Source organism: Sciurus vulgaris (genome assembly GCF_902686455.1).
Source record: "Sciurus vulgaris genome assembly, chromosome: 10".
In the NCBI taxonomy this organism is placed as follows: domain Eukaryota; kingdom Metazoa; phylum Chordata; class Mammalia; order Rodentia; family Sciuridae; genus Sciurus; species Sciurus vulgaris.
The window spans coordinates 141,445,778-141,463,149 of NC_136470.1; the positions used below are offsets into that span (position 1 = coordinate 141,445,778).

The 17,372-nt window shown below is 50.5% G+C and overlaps 1 protein-coding gene across 21 annotated transcripts in view; it reads right to left on the reverse strand.

Annotated features, from left to right (window-relative positions):
* The window catches only part of MBNL1 (muscleblind like splicing regulator 1), a 218,705-nt gene that overhangs the window by 76,378 nt on the left and 124,955 nt on the right, over positions 1-17,372 (reverse strand). The window contains exon 1 of one of the 21 annotated variants that reach the window (XM_079100940.1): positions 16,712-17,339. The exons of the other annotated variants lie outside the window; for them this stretch is intronic. Coding sequence (XP_078957066.1) covers positions 16,712-16,759 — 48 coding nt within the window. The 5' untranslated portion in view covers positions 16,760-17,339. Of the gene's footprint in view, positions 1-16,711; positions 17,340-17,372 lie in introns of those variants that run through there. 21 annotated transcript variants of the gene reach the window in all.

Sequence of the window (17,372 nt, forward strand, 5' to 3'; positions counted from 1 at the left end):
GATTTAGTGCAGCAATCTGTTGGTCAGCAAATTGGTTTGGAGGCCTTTTGTAAATCAAATGATTTGAAACTTGAAATGTAATTTGTCCTGCCCAAGCAAGTGACCAGGTCAAAATATATATATAGTTCCTGCTAATGTCAGCAAAGACTGCAGCGAAAACCTCTTCTTGTGTATACATGGAGCTGAAGTCAAGTGACAGAACAGGTGCGTGGGCCTAAACGGGGTTATTCTGAGGATGCAGGGTCTGACCTCTAGGGAAATATTAGTCACCGTTCATAAGTAGCAAAGCTGGTCTCTCGGGGAGTCAAACTGTTTTCCCTTCAAAGGAAATCAATCAAATATACTTGTTAATGTACTTTTAAGCAACTGGTATCTTTCTATAATGTGCATTTATTAGTTTAAGAAGGCTTTTATGAAATCAGAGATTAACTGATGTGCATCCTTTAGTTTCTTTGAGGGAAAAGACTTAGCTCATACTTTCTTGTGCAATCCACCACTGGAAAAGCAGCAAAATATGTTTTATTGTTATGACTAGAAGAAAAAATAAAAGCCAGAATGCTATCACTTAGATACCTCAATTCATTCACCTGAAGGGCAAAGGAAACAGACGTATTTAAGGCAAGACCAGTGGGGTGAAGATATTCGCTCTGAAGTGGATGCAATACAGACCTGCATGCCTGCATCCCAAGTATCATTTGCCCTCTCTCCTGACCTTTCTCCTAGGGAGTCATTTAAATACTGGAAGGTGACTGTCGCCCCCTCTTTTCTCCTGCTCAATCACTTACTGCTTTCCTCGTTTGTAGCTCAGGGCTGTACAAGTCCTAAGAAGTCATCAATAAATGTGTGTTTAAATACCGACAAATTTTAACCTTAAATCATACCAGCAACCAAAGAGGACGACGTGTTTACGAGGAGGGGCGCAGCGCTTCGACGTGGCTCGCAGCTCCTCAGCCTAGAAGTCGTGTTCGCGTGAGGACGCCTCCTTGACCCGCGCTTGGCTCCCACCCCATGCCAGTCGGCCTACCTGCCGGTGGTCCACTCAGATCCGGGATTCATGAGGCTCCTTGCCGTCCCTACTGCCCTCGAGGACAGGACGCCTTCGCCTTTTGCCTGCGCTCTGAGCTGTCCTCTCCCTCCCCACTGACCAGGTGACTCTGCACCACGGACCCCACGGGTCCCCCCTTGGTCTGCCTCCATGCACACCCTGACGAGCAGATGACACAGGACACCAGCTAACCTCACACGCACCTCTCGGCAGCTCTGCTGGGACGGCTGAGTGTCCTCTCTGGGCCTGGATCTCCCTCCTCAGGAGCCTCGCCCACCCTACGCCCGTCTGCAGCCAGGGTCCTGGGGGCGCCCATACTTAGGAGAACGAGGTGGGAAACCTAGGGGCCTCCAGGAGCCTGGTGCCCCTCCTGCCGCTGCCCCACCCAGAGCACAGGCACCTGGGCACCGTGGCCACTCCTTGGCTTGACCTCCCTGCTCCTCCAAAGTCTGGTGCGGAGGCAGGAACAGAGTACCAGGAAGCATGGAAAGGCGCCCTGTTCTGCTCGCCTCACGCTGATCACCTTCTTTTCTACAAACCTCAAAATAGACATTTGGAGCCATCCAGGCGAACGCTCCCTTATTTTGGAGGTAAGAAAAGCAGCCCCCGGTGCGGGACGCCTGGCCCGGAGGCAGAGGCTGCCCGACGGCGATCATGGCCTTCTGAGAGCTGGGCCCGGCCTCCTTCCACAGCACCATCACCATCATTAAGAACACCGCTGACTGCCTCCACCACTGCTCCGGTCCTGGCGGGGTCTCTGCAGCCTTGCGGCGGCGGCCTGGAGACAGGCATGAGCCCAAACGGGGTAGGACAGGAGCTCAAGGCTGAAGATCTCGGGGTAGCGCGTGAGGGTCACTCCAGGAGAGCTGGGGACGCGGGGGTCTGCTCAGGCCAGCTCGTGCCCAGCTGCCGTCCTCCCACTGACCCAAAACAGACACAGGAGCCCAGATGGCTTTGAATGACACACCTGAGGGCACGAGAGAGCGTGCGCACACGTGCACACCACACACACACACACCTCTGGCACAGAAAACAGAAGCACTGCACTTCTGTGATCAGACAAAACCAGATCATTCCCACAATGAGGTCAGAGGTGCGAGGGCAGCTACCTCAGCGTGGTCCCTACGGATAATCACAATTCACCAGACGGGGTGCACGGGAAGGCCCGGCCCTGCCAGGGGCTCAGCTCCCCCGCCTGATGCCGGCACAGGTGGGTTTCCCAGCCTGGGAATCCGGGCGGGCGGGCGGTAGGGGACAGGCGCACAGGCAAGGCCGGTTCGTGGATGTGGCCTTTCCGAGCAGCCTCCTCCCCTCTGGGACATGTTCTAGGACCCAGATCACCGAGGGGCAGGGACTGGCCAGGAGGGGCCCCACGGGAGTGCTGCTGGCAGCACATGACGACTGTGAGGGTGGTCTTGGAAGGGACCAGAGGTCCATGTTCCCCCAGCGCTGCGGCGACAAAGACCACGGCTGAGGAGAAGCGCACGCCGAGGAGCCACTGACTTCACAGGACATCTGAGGTGGGTGACGACTGCCCAGGACCGTCACCACCCGCTGTTCTACTGGGCTGCACCAACACGGGTCAAAGGGAAACCAAAAGCCCGTCCCTGCGCGCCACTCTAGAACTCTCGCTTCCTCCCGTGAGAACGGCCTTGTGCAGCGGAGGCCAGAAGCCATCTAGTGCGCCTTTCTTCTAAAAAGGCAGGCTGTCCTCTGCCCTGGCGGGCTGCAGGGCAGTACTGACCGTGACTCTGAGGCTGGGGACCGATTCACCAGGCGCAGCAGGTGCTCCCCAAAGCACAGCTAGGCAAAGAGCAGATGAAAATTTCAGATTTTCAGCGAGTTCTAGAATGTCCACTTTCCCACAGTGCAACGGTGATCGCGGAGAGGGAGTGCCCTTCACCTGTTTTGGGCTCCACCTACCCCACAGCTCAGCCGAGCAGCAGCACACAGGCTGCACATGAATTAAACAGTGCCTTTTCCTCACTGAAAGCTCACTGGACAAGGAAAGAAAATGAAACATGGAAGAAATGCTGATTCTGTGATCTCATAAAACCTCAATGTTTTTACACTTTACAGTAACTTAAATAACAAATATTTCAGGCTAAAACTAAAATGCAAATTTAGTGTCCATTTCCACAACTACCAAATACATAGTAATAAACCAACGTTTAAAATATTTTACTTCATTTGATTAAATCCATGGCAAATTTTATGATCACAGTTTTTTATTTTAGTTTAAAATTTAAATATTTAACCATGTCCTAATTATACCATCTCTGGGGCTTAAATTTATAAAGCAAAATGAAACTGGGATGTGGACGCAGGTGTCCAGCAGTAGGCACACTCGCCCCTCGGATCCCTGGGAGGACAGCATGGACGCCAGAGAGGCCCAGTGGCACCTGGACCCAGGCATCAGCTCTGGAGCCCAGACCCACACCAGGAAGCGGTTCGCCTCTCAGACACGAGTGCAGGGCCTGGGTCTCACTTTGTTTTCTCCCCATAACCTCAGTTAATCATCTGCTCACGCCCTCTCAGTAAGTGCAGGCGGATCCCAGGGACAAGTGCCCACACCCGAGGGCAAAGGTGATAGAACTCCTGCCTCCGCCAGTTCCAAGTGCCATGAGGCAGTTTCAGGAAATAATGACAATCCACTCAGAAAACCGCCGTAAACATTCCTCTAAAGGCAAAGACTTGGGGAGAATCATTGAACCACTCTGAATCCCAAGTCCTCACCTATAAAATGGGCATAAGAAGTATTTATGTCTGAAAAGAGAGAATCCTAAACTGAGGGTAAGTGTGCTCAGTGGACTTCTCTTCCAGCAAGAGATGCCCATTTTTATTCTTTATAAACCAAAGCCTTCGGACGTATTTTTCATATGGTAAAAAAGTGTAAAATTAGAGTGATACCTGCTTTGAGCTTTTAAAGAATGAAGCAACTTGAACACAGAAACAGGCCGTGGAACCCCGACCTGTCACTAACCCGTGACAAGAGCACAGTCTTCTACAGCACATCGCTGATGTCCCTGCACTGCGGCCATGAGCAATAGAAGATTAATCCATTTATCACAAAAGCCTCCTACAGAACAGACTGGCCAGAGATCTGCCGTGAACAAAAAACAACTGTGTTTAGTGCTCAATCCACCACCTGGCTCGTGATTACCCTTTCATCAATAATTCTGTCTCCATCTTTCTCCCTCAACAAATCTGAATATAGGTAGCAACAGATTTATTTACCTCTTCCACAGGGACTGAGAGACCAAGCCCTGACTTTCTCTGAACACCTCCTAGAGCTCACCTAAAGCAGGAGAACTTTATGTTCTCATCTCTTCCAACACCTCACCCATTAATACAGCACAGACCTGTGGGCACTCGGAGGCCAGGAGGGCTGGGGCGGGGATTTTGGAGGGCAACAGGTGGGCTGCAGATCCTGTCTACACCTGTGTATGCAGGCTGGACTTGGGGTCATATGCTGATGTGCACTGTGTTTGTAACATCTCTCAGATCCTCAAACTAGACCATAAACCCAGAAAGACGTTAGCATCTGCTGGGACATCCTCTTTAGCAATGAGTATGCCCAAACTCGGCAGAACTCCGTGAACAGCTGTGGCGCTACATGACCTACACATGGATTCACCTACAAGTGTCTACTTCATCGTAGACACCTAGCCACTGATGTTCTGACAAAAAGAAGAAGAACACAGAAAAGCAGGCGAGACACAGCCTGGCTGGGTCCAGCCTGCCTAGCGCCCTCCAGGACTCCTCCCCGGCCTCTGCTGCATCCAGCTGGTGCCCTACAACCAGAGCCAAGGGAATGGAGGCATAAATGAAGCTTGACTGGAGCAGAGGTGACTGGCCCGTGCTCTTCCCCTTCCCTCTCTGGACAGTCTCAGCCATGCAGGTCCTGCTGCAGGAAGGAGGAGCGAGTGCGGATCCTGGGGGGCTGCATGAAGGAGAGCACCACACACCCTACAGAAGAAAGCAGAAAACCCCGGTGGCAAAGCCAGAGATCGGGGTGCCTCCTGCTAACCGACCACAAGCTTACCCAGACACTCCAGCATCCAGGGGGAGACTCTCATCTGATGGACGTAGTTCAAGCCTGTCTATGCTTAGATTTTTTAAATGATGCTAATCAAGTGCTATTTCTCTACTTTTGTATATTATCCATCATAAAGTCAATTCAAGCTTCATTAAAAATATACTACATGATCCAGAAAGTGTGTCTATGCACCTCCCCAAGAAACAAGGATAAGACCCCAACATTTTTCAAGAACCACACAGCTGCTCATGAACGAGATCACCCACACATCTCAAGTGGGCATTTACAGAATGTCCCAGCCACCACGGGTGGGGAGAGCTGCCAGTCACAGCGCCGGCTGCATCCCAAGGACTCGGGTGAGTGAGTGCCTGTGACAGGAACCAGTGCGGGGTGCGATGGGGACCCAGCCGAGGGAGCAGGAGGGGAAGAGAGGCCCCAGAGAGCAGTGCCCGGCTCCAAGTTCACAACCAAGAAATCGAGGATGGAAAGCTGTGCGTGAGGACCAGATGGGAGGGGGAGTGTGAGGGAGGAGATGGGTTCCAGGAACTCCCGGGAGGCCTGAGGAACGGTGGAGGGGGGCCCAAGAGAAGGCTTCGTCTGACAATTCCAAAGTCAGTAAGAGATCTCCAAGTGCTTTCCCGGAAGCTTCTAGAAGGAATTGTGCAACTGCATACTTGTAATGATCAGTGTTGCAAGTGAGAACAATGCTCATCAATAAAAACCAGGAAAGAACGCAAGAAGCTGTCCTCAGCCACATTTCACTTGACCTGAATATCCTTTCTCACCCTTCTATTTTTTCCTTCTCTACTTATTTTGAAGAGAAATAAAACCAAGTATCTAAATAAAAGGAATAAAATCTAGTGTCTAAAATTGCAGACTGCATAGCTTTACATCACTCAGGAATTTAAAAAGTTACAATGTTCATTTTAAACCTGGTACTGAACCTAGAAGAATGAAAGTGGTTCATAGTTTCTACGTCTATGAAACCTAATTTGGGGGGGGAAAAAGGATTATTAGTTATTTATGTAAATAGTAAAGTGGGTGAGCAGAGGTCAAGTGTACACGGGGAGCCGGGTATGCAGCCTGGGCTTCTGCATTCCTACAACACAATCGAGAGGCGGGAAGAACATCTAAGGAGGCTGAGTGTGTCCAAGAACTGCCGGCTGAACTGTGTCTGAAAGGCTTCATGTCTTTAAATTTCCCAGGATAACTTCTGGAAGGACCTCTGATCTACAGGTGCGACATCTACAGTTTACGGTAACTCTCACGTGATTCCACAGCTACTGGTTCCTGAAGCCAGAACTTTAACTCCAGTGGCCTGACTTCCTTTATGATCCTTCCCACTTTACACACAAAAACGCGTCTTTAAAATTGTTAGACTATGTACTTCAGGTTTAAAAAAATGTCAAGATTGGGAAGACATATTCCACGAAATGACACTTTTAATAAAACTGAACAAACTGAATTTATAGAAAAAAGTGGACAGCAAATTCAAGGAAAAAGCAACCTTTATTTTTTAGATTCTTACTTAGAGTCAGTTTTACTATGAAAGAATCAGCAATTTAATTCAACTCTTCCAGTCAAGGGATTTGTACCAACCAGAGTGCGGTCAGATCAGAGTTGACGACACAGTCTAATTGACCTGGTGGATATGAATAGCACTTAGAGGCTATTTGTTCTGTAGACGTTTTTCTTACTTTCGTTTTCGGTCAAGCGTTTCCACCGTCCACAATGAATCATGGTTGAAAATCATACACCTGGCTTCAGAAGGACCCAGTCCTGAGCTCTCAGCTACATTTTGTTAGACTGGAACTTTCTTAACCAGGGGGCTTAAAGAGTCTGATAGAATGACCTTCCCTTTGGTGTGGAGCGGGATTTGCTTCGGGATGGCTTTGGAGGTCCGGCTAGGTCACTAGGCGTCCCTGGCCTTTCACTGGACAGCTAGGCAGGGCTGCAGAACCCATCTGCTGGCGAGACTAGCCTTGCAGGTTGCTGAAATACCTCCGTCTCACCAACAGGGAGCACCTAGCGGGCGCCTAGGTGGAAGAACTGTCCTCAGAGCTCACCGTCAAGGAGGGAAGCCCTGTGGGCAGCGAGCTGGAGGATTTGAAGGATGTGGACCCAGGGACGAGAAAGGCAGGCACCCGGAGGAGAGGTCAGCGAGATCCCAGGGCTGGGCAGCTCCGTCCTTACCCGCGTCCCAGGGCGTCTGGCCCACCTTCCTTTCAAGCCAGGCTCTTGGGCCCACTGTGCTGGCCCTTTCCCAGCATCTTTGAAGCAGCTCTGCGGCCACCATCCCGCTCTGATGACTGCCCTGCCCTCTCCACTGATGGCTGCGCCTGCCCTTTGAGCAGAGGCCGAGTCCCCGTCCTCTGACAGTCCTCTCCCTGCTGTCTTCTCCAGACGCCCGTTTCCCTTCCCCTTGCCGCTGGACTTCCTCGGAGAGCTGTCTGAGCCTGCTGGCTCCCGCAGACGCCCAGCCCGCCCGTGACTCACGCTCCTGGAATCTGGTCTGCTCACCTGCCACCCTAGCCGCCCCCGTCCTCCTTCCTTCCTGGGTGCCTTCTCTCCCCTCTCCTAATCAGACGCCTTTCACGTTCCCACCATGGACACGCTTGCTCGGGCGCAGTCACTGATTTCTCTTCTAGCTGCGGGTCACATGGAGGTGCACGAGCACTCCTCTTCAGATCGCGTCTTCTGATGGAACCTTCTGGAACGGCATTATCTGTCCTAGACCAATGACCTCCAACGACTGTGAATTCAACGACTCTGAACCAAAACCAGTCTTACTTCCCGCGCTTATTCTCCCTTAAAATAAAGAGTACCTTGTACCCTGGCAAAGGGCAACACTACCTGTAACTGTCCAAACTGGAAACCTCAACCATTTTCCATTTTCCTGCTTACACACTGAGAACCAGGTGACAAAACAGCAGCCGAGGACACAAAGTCCACTCTGCCCACTTTTTAAGGTGCTGACATTTTTCAGACATCTCAATTTTCCTGCCACCTTGGCAGGCGGGCTGTGATTTTACTGTTCAAGATGGACTACTGCAAAAAGTAGCAACTGCCTCACCTCCTGCTATCAAGATGACAAGCAGGTTAATCAGAAACGACCCCAGCCTCTCAGGTTCAGTTGATTCCTCGGAGTTTCGTAAAGAGTCAAAGCTCTCCATAGTCAAGAGCGGACACATGGCAAGCCATCGAGGAGGGCGTCCATGCTCCTGCGTTCTTTGTCCTCATTTTCTAACGTGACTTGAGTGCACTGTTACACTCAGCTATCATTCACTAAATACGCAGCGGCAAGATTCCCGCTAAACGGGAAACTTTGCTGTGTTCACTAAACGAAGACCCTGATGTCGGCCTGTTTTCTTTGATGTTGCTTATGTACTTTTTTTGACTACAAAACAAGACAGCGAAGGTAACAATTCAAAAATTGCTCTGTGCTAAGACAAATAAATGCACAGGGAGAAATAAGTGCAGCCACCCTGCACAACGCTTGCTCAAGCCTGTGAACACGCCCCGCCCGGCACAGGACAGGCCTAGCCCCAGGGGGCTGAGAGGGCCTCTCCCTCAGCCAAGGCGCTTCCTCTCCCTTCAAGTCCCACCTCTGCTCATTTCTGCACCGGCTCCTGCTCCTGGTGGGTGCTCAGGTCTACTGACCTCCCTGGATTTCCCAACACCTCACAAGCCCTTCCTGTGCAATGCACTTCACCCGCTTTCTCCGCCTTCTGAAGCGGGCGCAGAGCTGAGGGGAGGGCCGTGGCCGCACACTGAGCCCCCTGCAGGTCTTGGTGCTTTCCTGCTGCACGCAGGCACATGTCCCGAGGTACTGACTGCTCAGTCCTCCTTTGGTAAGAACTACCATCAAACCAAAGTCCCCACCTTCACTTGAAGTGAAGGGGACAAGCAGCACATCAGTCTTCTAAACCATGAATCACCTTCACGCACCTTCGACGATCTTGTCTCGGAGGTGACCCCAAGGATCAACGCTTGGCTTTGGAACGGCCCTGTTGATGATGGGGTTTTCTCATGTCCTTATTCCCCAAAGCTCTGTAAATGGAGGTAATTCAACATTTCCCTCACTGAAAATTCTGACCCCGTGCTAACAAGTCTCTGACCACACATTGCAAGTTCTTGCAATGGCTTCTGTGCAGTACTGACTGTTCCCTAAAACAATGAATGGGAAGAGGAGTGTGTACCGTTCATTCACTCACACATCCTCACTATCGTACACTTATTTCTTAATAAATATACACTGAATTATCCAGGTATTCGAGGAAAAAACTGCTTTTTGTTGATAAAGTGCATTCTATATTCTGTAGTGTTTGTTAAAAATACATTTTCTCCAGAAGGGGCAGATGGTTGTGCTTTCTGTTCCCTATTTTTCCTCCAATCACATACACTTTCTCACTTGGGAAATACATGTGAAACTCTTGTGGACTAAATTCTAAATATCTTCATTTCTAATACCCGTGACTTAGCTTGAAGGAATCTTTCTCCACTCCAGTATTCTTCTAAGTAGATTAAATGTTATATCACTAATTACAAAACAATCACACTTTCAATTTTAAAGTTCATGAAAGCCACAAACAATTACGGGACTCAGAGGCAGGCTCCAGGGACAGGCTGACTTTTCATGGTATGCTTCCAAACATGCACTTCCTGTTACTGCTTTCCGTGTACGTGAAGGGGTTCAGAGAGATGGAGGGTTACCAAAAGGAACTCCCCATTCAGCCCAGGGAGGCAAGATGGTGGGCATGCTTCAGAGGGCACAGGACACACAGGTGACATTGTGACCAGACAGGAGACTAACGGAAAGTGACTGGTTCCCCACCTAGGCTTTGCCCACTGTCTCCTTATGTGGCTTTCAGTCTTCTTTGCTTTAAAACACCTGACTTCCATCAAAAGTACCAAATACATTAAAAACCTGAAGTGGAAACTAACCTGACATAAGGGTTAGCATATTGGAGCTGTGAGCAGAAAATGGCCTATCTCTCGATTTAAATGCAAATCCTAAATTTAAAGTATCTTTGAAATGGAAAATTGCAACATAAAAATAATTAAAAGGATAAACTAACTGAATTTCAGTTCAATAAATTTTTTTTTTTAAATAAAGGGTCAATTAGTTCTGTTTAAGTCATCAAATTCGTTTTTAAATGCTACTTTCAATCTAGTGAAAATATTCAAAAAGTCATTTTGGTTTTAGAATGAATTATGTAATGTAAATTAAACTTCCCTCTGAGTTGAGACGTCCTTTCGAAGGGCTGTGTTTGTGGAGTGAGCTCAATGCGGTGGTTCCTACTGTTTTGTGATGTTTGTTCACAACCACGTCAGCGTAGTTCCAAAGTTAAAATCACATCCAGGGGGCAGGAGCTCCGTCTCCCAGCGGCAGCCTTCAGACCCAGCCGCGGGGCTGTGGGCACACGCGTGGCGGCCGGCACAGGATGGCCCTCCAACCAGGTCAGCAGTCAGGCAAACGACGACTTCTGCCTTTCACTTGGAGGAGCTCCCTGCCTGGTCCTGGGCAGCCTTCACTTTTGATGGAGATGATAATGGTGGCTTCAGATAGCCTGGGTAGACTTCAGAGCAGAGCCCACAGGACACAGGGCTGCGCAAGGCCTCAGGGAAAAGCTGACGCTGCACGAGCGGGGGAAAGAGGCCCAGGGGTCATCCTGCGCCTGGCCAGCCGGTGGTCCCATTTGCTCCTAGGTCACGCAGCTCCTGCACTAACCCCACACGCTCCTCTTGGGAGCCACGGGACAACGGGGACGTGTCCAGACCCTAGTGTGGCCTCCTCGGCCCCGGGCGTGCATTCCCAGGGAATACGGAGCAAGGCAGGTGGGCAGGACTGAGGGTGGCCCCCAGCTTCCAGATGGGCCCTCCTCGCCACCCGAGCCTGAGCGCTGAGCACGCACCCTGCCACGCGGATTTGGCGCCTCCCATGGGACTTCGTGGTGACGAAGACCTTCTCGACATCTAGTTTCACCTCTCTCTGGAACTGCTGCTTCCCACCGGCCCCGCACCATAAAGCAGAAGGCTAACAACCAGGTCCGCTGGGGGCATGAGGGACAGCCGGGGAAAGGCCACTTTCTGGAAGCTGGTGCTCCCCGGACCCACCCCGAGGGCCCCGTCCTGCCTGGCGTCAGGCCCGCCACACAGATTAGAACCCCGGGCGCTCGGAACTCAAGGAACGGACTGAGGCGAACGGAGAGGCCGGCCAGGGCTGGCGCTCAGACCCAGAAGGCTGACTAGCAGTTTGCAACGCCACCTGGAAACGGTGCGCAGCTGCTTCTGCAAATCCTGCCTGAGGGGACCTCAGCGTCCTCCGGCCGGGCGGGCGGCTTGGGGGCACAGTTGTCCACCCAAGTAAAACAGTGTTTTAAATACTTCTTTGCCTGTTTCCCGTGCCACTTTCTTTTCTTAACCGCCAGTCTCTTCTGAAAGTTCAGACCTGGAAAGCCAGTGTCCCCACAGGAAGTCCAGAGGGGCTCACTTCAGGACCTCTTCTCCCTTGGCAATGACCCCTCTAACGACACAGTTCTCCTCAGGAAGGCGATTTCATTTGTACCACTGCCTCTCGTGCTTTTGAGAGTGAGGTAAGACCTACTAAACTGTCATAACAGCGCAGGACGAGGGTGGGAGCAAAGGGGCTGATGCCCGGGTACTTCAGTGACTTCACGTGGAAGACTCTGAGTTCAGCATCCGCTAGTTAACATGCACTGCTTCGGTGCCTCGAAATTAGTGCCCAATCAAAAATTCGCAGAGTGCCAAAATAAACAAAAAGCACACCTCGGGAAAGAAGAAACGGGAAAACCTAGCAAGGCAAGACAATGTTTCCGTTCGCAGACAGGATGCTCAGCCCCAGAGCTCTCAGGCACTGCCAGGAGAGCGGAGAACAGGGAGAAGCCGTTACCTGGTAACTCCTGTTCTGGCAAAACTCACAGAAAAAGCCAATACCTGTCTGAGCGTATCTCCCAGGTGTGGCATGTCCGTGTGCCCAGAGAGAGCAGGAGCGAGGGCCCACGTGGGGGCACATTCGAAAATAAAAAGCATAGGGGGACCCCACTCTCCACAGAATAAAGTACAGGGGCTACTGATCATTTTTCTTTTCAAACTCAACCTTTTGTTCACCTTCGCATCGAGGTGTGCTGTTTCTAACACAAAATTTTAAATGTGCAATAACTTAGCGCTTGATAAGAGTTTGTGCTTGAGATACTCTGGAAAGTTCCACACTATCTTCATCTCACAGAAGTACATCTGCGACATATGGTCTCTTTCAAATTAAGAAGACACAAATGTTCACGGAAACACTTGGTTAGATTTTTGCCCTCCTCCAAGTTTTCTAGACGGTTGTCAGGTGCCAGCACACACTCTCCAGGATCTGAACACGAGGTGCTAATATGCTTGGCTGGAAGAGACCTTGATAGGTATCGCTTCACAGGAGCACCTGCCTGGCCAGTCAGTCACCTTCTGGAACCAGGTGCCCTCCTGGTTCTGTCTGGCAGCCTGACTCACCCTACCCAGCGTGGTCCGCTGAGAGGCAGCCCAGGCTCCAAAGGGTCATGCGTGTTTGCTGTGTGGTTCCAGCTGAATCAACACCAAATAAAGTGCCGTTCTTCTGGGGTGTATCTTCTACGTGTGGTGCAGCCCTTGACTGAAAGATGCTTTTATTTATTATTTCCAGGAATAAACTTCAAAAGAGTAGTGAAACTTAACAGTGAGCACCAACCTCACAAGCTGCCCCAACCACACCCCACAGGGACATCGGCTCTGGGGCGCACCTGACCACACCCACGCAGGTCTTCCCTCTGTGCTCACCTGTCACAGTCTTTACAAGGGTGCAGATGTACCACCATGCTTTGATAACCTCTTTATAAGTCTACAGCAATATAAGCATTCATCAGGATATCAGTGACATATTTACAAATATATTTTTCCTCAAGCCTCTGGCACCAAAATTGAGTTTCTAGTGCCAGAAATATTTTTCACTGCATGAAAAAATGAACGTAAGTGGATTCCTACAGCTTTCACTTCTTTGAATATGTCATCTGCTTGCAGCATTTCACGAATGATTGAGAATACTTGACTCCTACATCAGCAGGCCACACTGACCACTTTACTTCTGCCAGGTCCCCAAGCCCAGTCGTCACGGAGATCAGGTACCCGGGCGCCACAGCGTTCTCTGCTGTTTCTACTGTTTGCGGAACAGTGCCTGTTTGAGTGTGTGAGTGTGTGTGTGCGCGTTTGCTTTAGTTTTACTCGGTTTTCCGATCAGATCTGAGTTTGAATTTGGACCCAGTGCTGTCCAGCTGTGTGACTGTGTCACGCCAGCCCCTACCTGGCTGCTTCCACATCCCAGCCCCTGTGCTGCTCCGTCTCGGCACGTCAGATTAAGTCGTCACGAGACCCTGACACGATGACATGATGCGTGTTTAGAGAGGATGGATCAAAAGCCGAGGAGGACACGAGTGGACCCCAAGGTCAGCAGCAGGTGGGACTGCAGCCCCGAGTGGGCTTGGAGGGGCTGAGGAGCTCCTGGGGGCCACAGGCTGCAGGGGTGAGGACTGAACCCAGGAAGGGGCGCTCGCCACCAGGGCCAACACAGCAAGGACCTCCGGCCTCACTCCCTGGGCTAAATCCAGGTGTGCGGCTGGGCCGGGCCTCAGTTTCCTCGTTTGTTAGGGTGGAGTAACACCACTCCCTCAGGGTGCATCGTGAAGAGTGGACAGATAACGGGGCCGGAGCAGCGGGCAGTCAATAAACTACTGTAACTAGAGACTGCTTTAATTTTGAACCGATTCAGCTTTTATTTCCACATAAGAATGCATGACAAACAGGAATGTCTTGGATTTGAAGAGTACAAATCACATAACCCTCAGAAACCTCAGCCTGGAGTCCCATCCCCGGACCTGTCTTTCCCGCCTGCCACTCTGGCCCGGGCGGAGCTGACCTGTGCTCTTTCCTGCATGGACGTGCAAAGTGGAAAGGGAACTTATCTACTACAACCAGGTGAGAAGTCATCAAGGGCCAACTCTGGACCTTCCTCAGCACCTCCGTAAATGGTGGGCTCCTGGACCCCAGCACAGCAGCCCTGAGGGGCAGGGGTGCGGCCCGAGAGGACACAGGGCGCGGAAGTCCGCCCTCGGGAATACCGCTGCCTTACTTTGAGAACTAGCTCCTGCTTCTAGGTTTCCGATGAACAAGTACTTGGGTTCTTTCTAAGTATCACAAATGCTAACTCCAGAAGGACTGAAGTTACTCTTTTCAATTGAATTTCCTAAAAAGAGAGTTTGCATTCTTCCGTCCACTCAGTTTCCCACCCCGAGGGACTGGAAAGGTTCTGGAGAAACCAAAAGGGAAAGGCAGGGGACAGCCCAGGACACGGGAGCCCTGGCCTGGGACCACGCCTCGTCCTTTTAAAACAGGAAAAAAGTTACATTTTTTTAAAATTGTGAGCTCATTATAAATGTTAAGAATAAAAGCATTAAAATTTCACTTTTCTGTTTTTACATATGAAACCAATTACCCATTTTAATGCATGGTAAAGATATCAAAACATTCCATTTCATTATCCTTTGAGGTCTAGAGGGAATAAAGCTTGGATATTCCCAAATATAAATAAAGGACTTCGTTGAATATTTTTGGTTCTAAAAAATAAGTATCCCCTGGCTCATGTGCCCTCACTACCCAGTCCAGGCCTAGGGACAGTGGTCTGGGTACAGGTGTGGTACTCTCTTTGGGGACTGTGTGCCAGAACAGCAGGACACTGGCCAGCTACCGCCTTACACTGGTCCTACTGTGGCTGCCCAGCACTAGTGGCCTTAGTTGGGATCACTGGCTATGCCAAAGCAGGTAGTGACCAGCCCCTAGCTTCTGAGCCCTCTGTCCAGGGTCTTACCAAGCCTGGGTGCCTATCAGCTGCCAAGGGACCCAAGGAACATTTGGGTTTTCCTAGCTACATTTGGGACCTTGGTTGGGATTATGGGAATATGATTCTAGTGGAAAACGTATGCCTGAAGGTTTAACTGCAGATGTCAGTTTGGTGACAGTCACCAGACTTGGAATTATGAACAGGTCCCATCGTGCATGAAGAGTTACAAAGCTCCAAGCCACCACTCTCCTTAATGTATTCAAGCAAGAGAAAGCAGCACAGCATTTTCACATATTCTCACATTTTAAGAAGCAGAAGCAACACTGAACTTGGGACAAAACCAATCATTATCATTAAAGAGGTTCAACTGTGTATCACAAGAGCTTGATACTGAGTTCCTGTATGTGGACACTGCCTCTCCTTTCTCTACGTACACGTAGAATCTTGTGGGGAAAAATGTTGGCTGTCAACACCGGGGCCCTGAAACCGCATGCTCTACGCAGAAAAAAGTGTAAAAACACCAAAATCTATGACATTTGGATCATGAGGATACCGTTCTTTTGCTTGTTTTAGAATACAGACCTGGTTTGAAATTGTTAAACATCAATGAAAATAAGGTTCATTATTATAAATCATCCTAAATCAATGCTACCAAACATAGGTACTCTTCATTCTGTGTAGCTGTGGGTGAATACTGTCTTTTCCTTTTAAATATCAAGTTGCAGTTTGGGGCACTGAGGTTAAAGGGTTTTTGGTGGTGTTAAGTTAAAAGCCTTGATTCTCCCGCTACAGGGAATCAGTTAAGGGATTACGTTCACACCGGAAAGAAAGCAAAGACGTTAAAGAAGAAGAGGGGCGTTAATAGGGAGCCACCAATGCCACTATTAGAAAAGGAGAGTTGACGTCCCTTCACGGATGACCACCTGCGAACAGAGGCAGGGCGGAGGGCAAGGAGCTGTGCGCAAGTCACGGCTGGCACAGAGTGGCGGTGACAGCGGGGACGGGAGTCGCCCCCTCTAAGGTGCTGGCCTGCCTCTCCACGCCACACGAGGTCGGCACCAGCCCCACACAGATCCTGCACCAGCTGATTCATAGCCACACACATGATCTTCTTCCCCTGAAAAGTAGGGGTGGGTGGAATCATCCTTAAAACAGAAAGTGAGGCCCAAAAGGAGAGAGGCCACTGCCCTTGGAATGCTAGGTGGCCATTCTGACGAAGGAGGAAAACGTGTCCCCACACCACCAAGGACAGAGCTGCTCTTCTAAATCCCCTTTCAATTCGTTATGGATTTGGGGACTTACATTTAAAGAATCTGAGGATATATTCACTTAATGTTTTTGGTGTTAAATGTTAACGGAGAAGTCACTAAAAGTACAAGTGTTGGGTAAAATTTTTAAAATTCTGTTTAAATTTTGACTGTTCTAAATCTCTACGCAAACTTCCTTGTTAGATACAGAATGCTGATTCTGATAGAAAAAGGTGCTCGACAGATTCCAATTCAAACACCAGAGTAAAATAATTTAAAAGTCCGTTCGATGCCACTTTCGGTATAAATAAAACGGAATTTGCAAGTGTCACACACATTTTGTAAAAGAGGTGCTTTTAATAAGCAATGCCCAATCCAGGGCTGTGATCGGTGAACGATCTCGGCTGTAGGATCACAGAGAGCACACTCCTGAAGCACTGAGACCCACTCACGGTAAATGCAGCTCGGGCACCAGCTTCTGGGACAGCGGCTAGAGAACCGGGTCTTACCTGCACGAATCCTCTGCAGGGTTTCCTGAGGTCTGTGTCCACAGTCATGCTCTTCCTGCCCGGCTGAGGGCTGGAGAAGCCTCCACACCCGCTGCTGGCCGAGAGTCGATGCTGGACGGTTTTGGGGTTCTGACAGCAGGACCACTAGCCACAGCCAGAGCTGGGGAAGCCTCCACAATGGAAGCAAGTGCAGGGGACAGGGGGCACTGGGCACCCAGCAGGGGAGGGAGCAGCCACCCGCAGGGCTGAGGGCACCCATCCGGACTGAGGTGCTGTCGACAGGGCCAAAGAAGCGGAGCCAGGACCGCGCAGCACAAGACCCGGGGGAGGGAGACAGCAAGAAACGCACGGAGGCCACTGCGCATCCCACCCTGAGGAGGCCAGAAGGCGCGAGGAGGGTTGGAGAGCTGGCCCTAAAAGAAGGAAGGATGCGCTGCACGCAGCACCTGCTGGCCAGAGATCAGAACTGTGCCGGTGACACAGCGGACCACGGCCTGTCGTCACAACCTCCACGTCAGAGATGCACCAGTAAAACATGCCCGGGCACAGCCCCCAGGCCTCGAGTCCAGAGCGAACCCTTCTGGAATTAGGGGAGACCATGGAAAGACGGACAGAACTTGTGTGGAAAAGCAGGACACGAAATTTAGCAAATACAGCACTT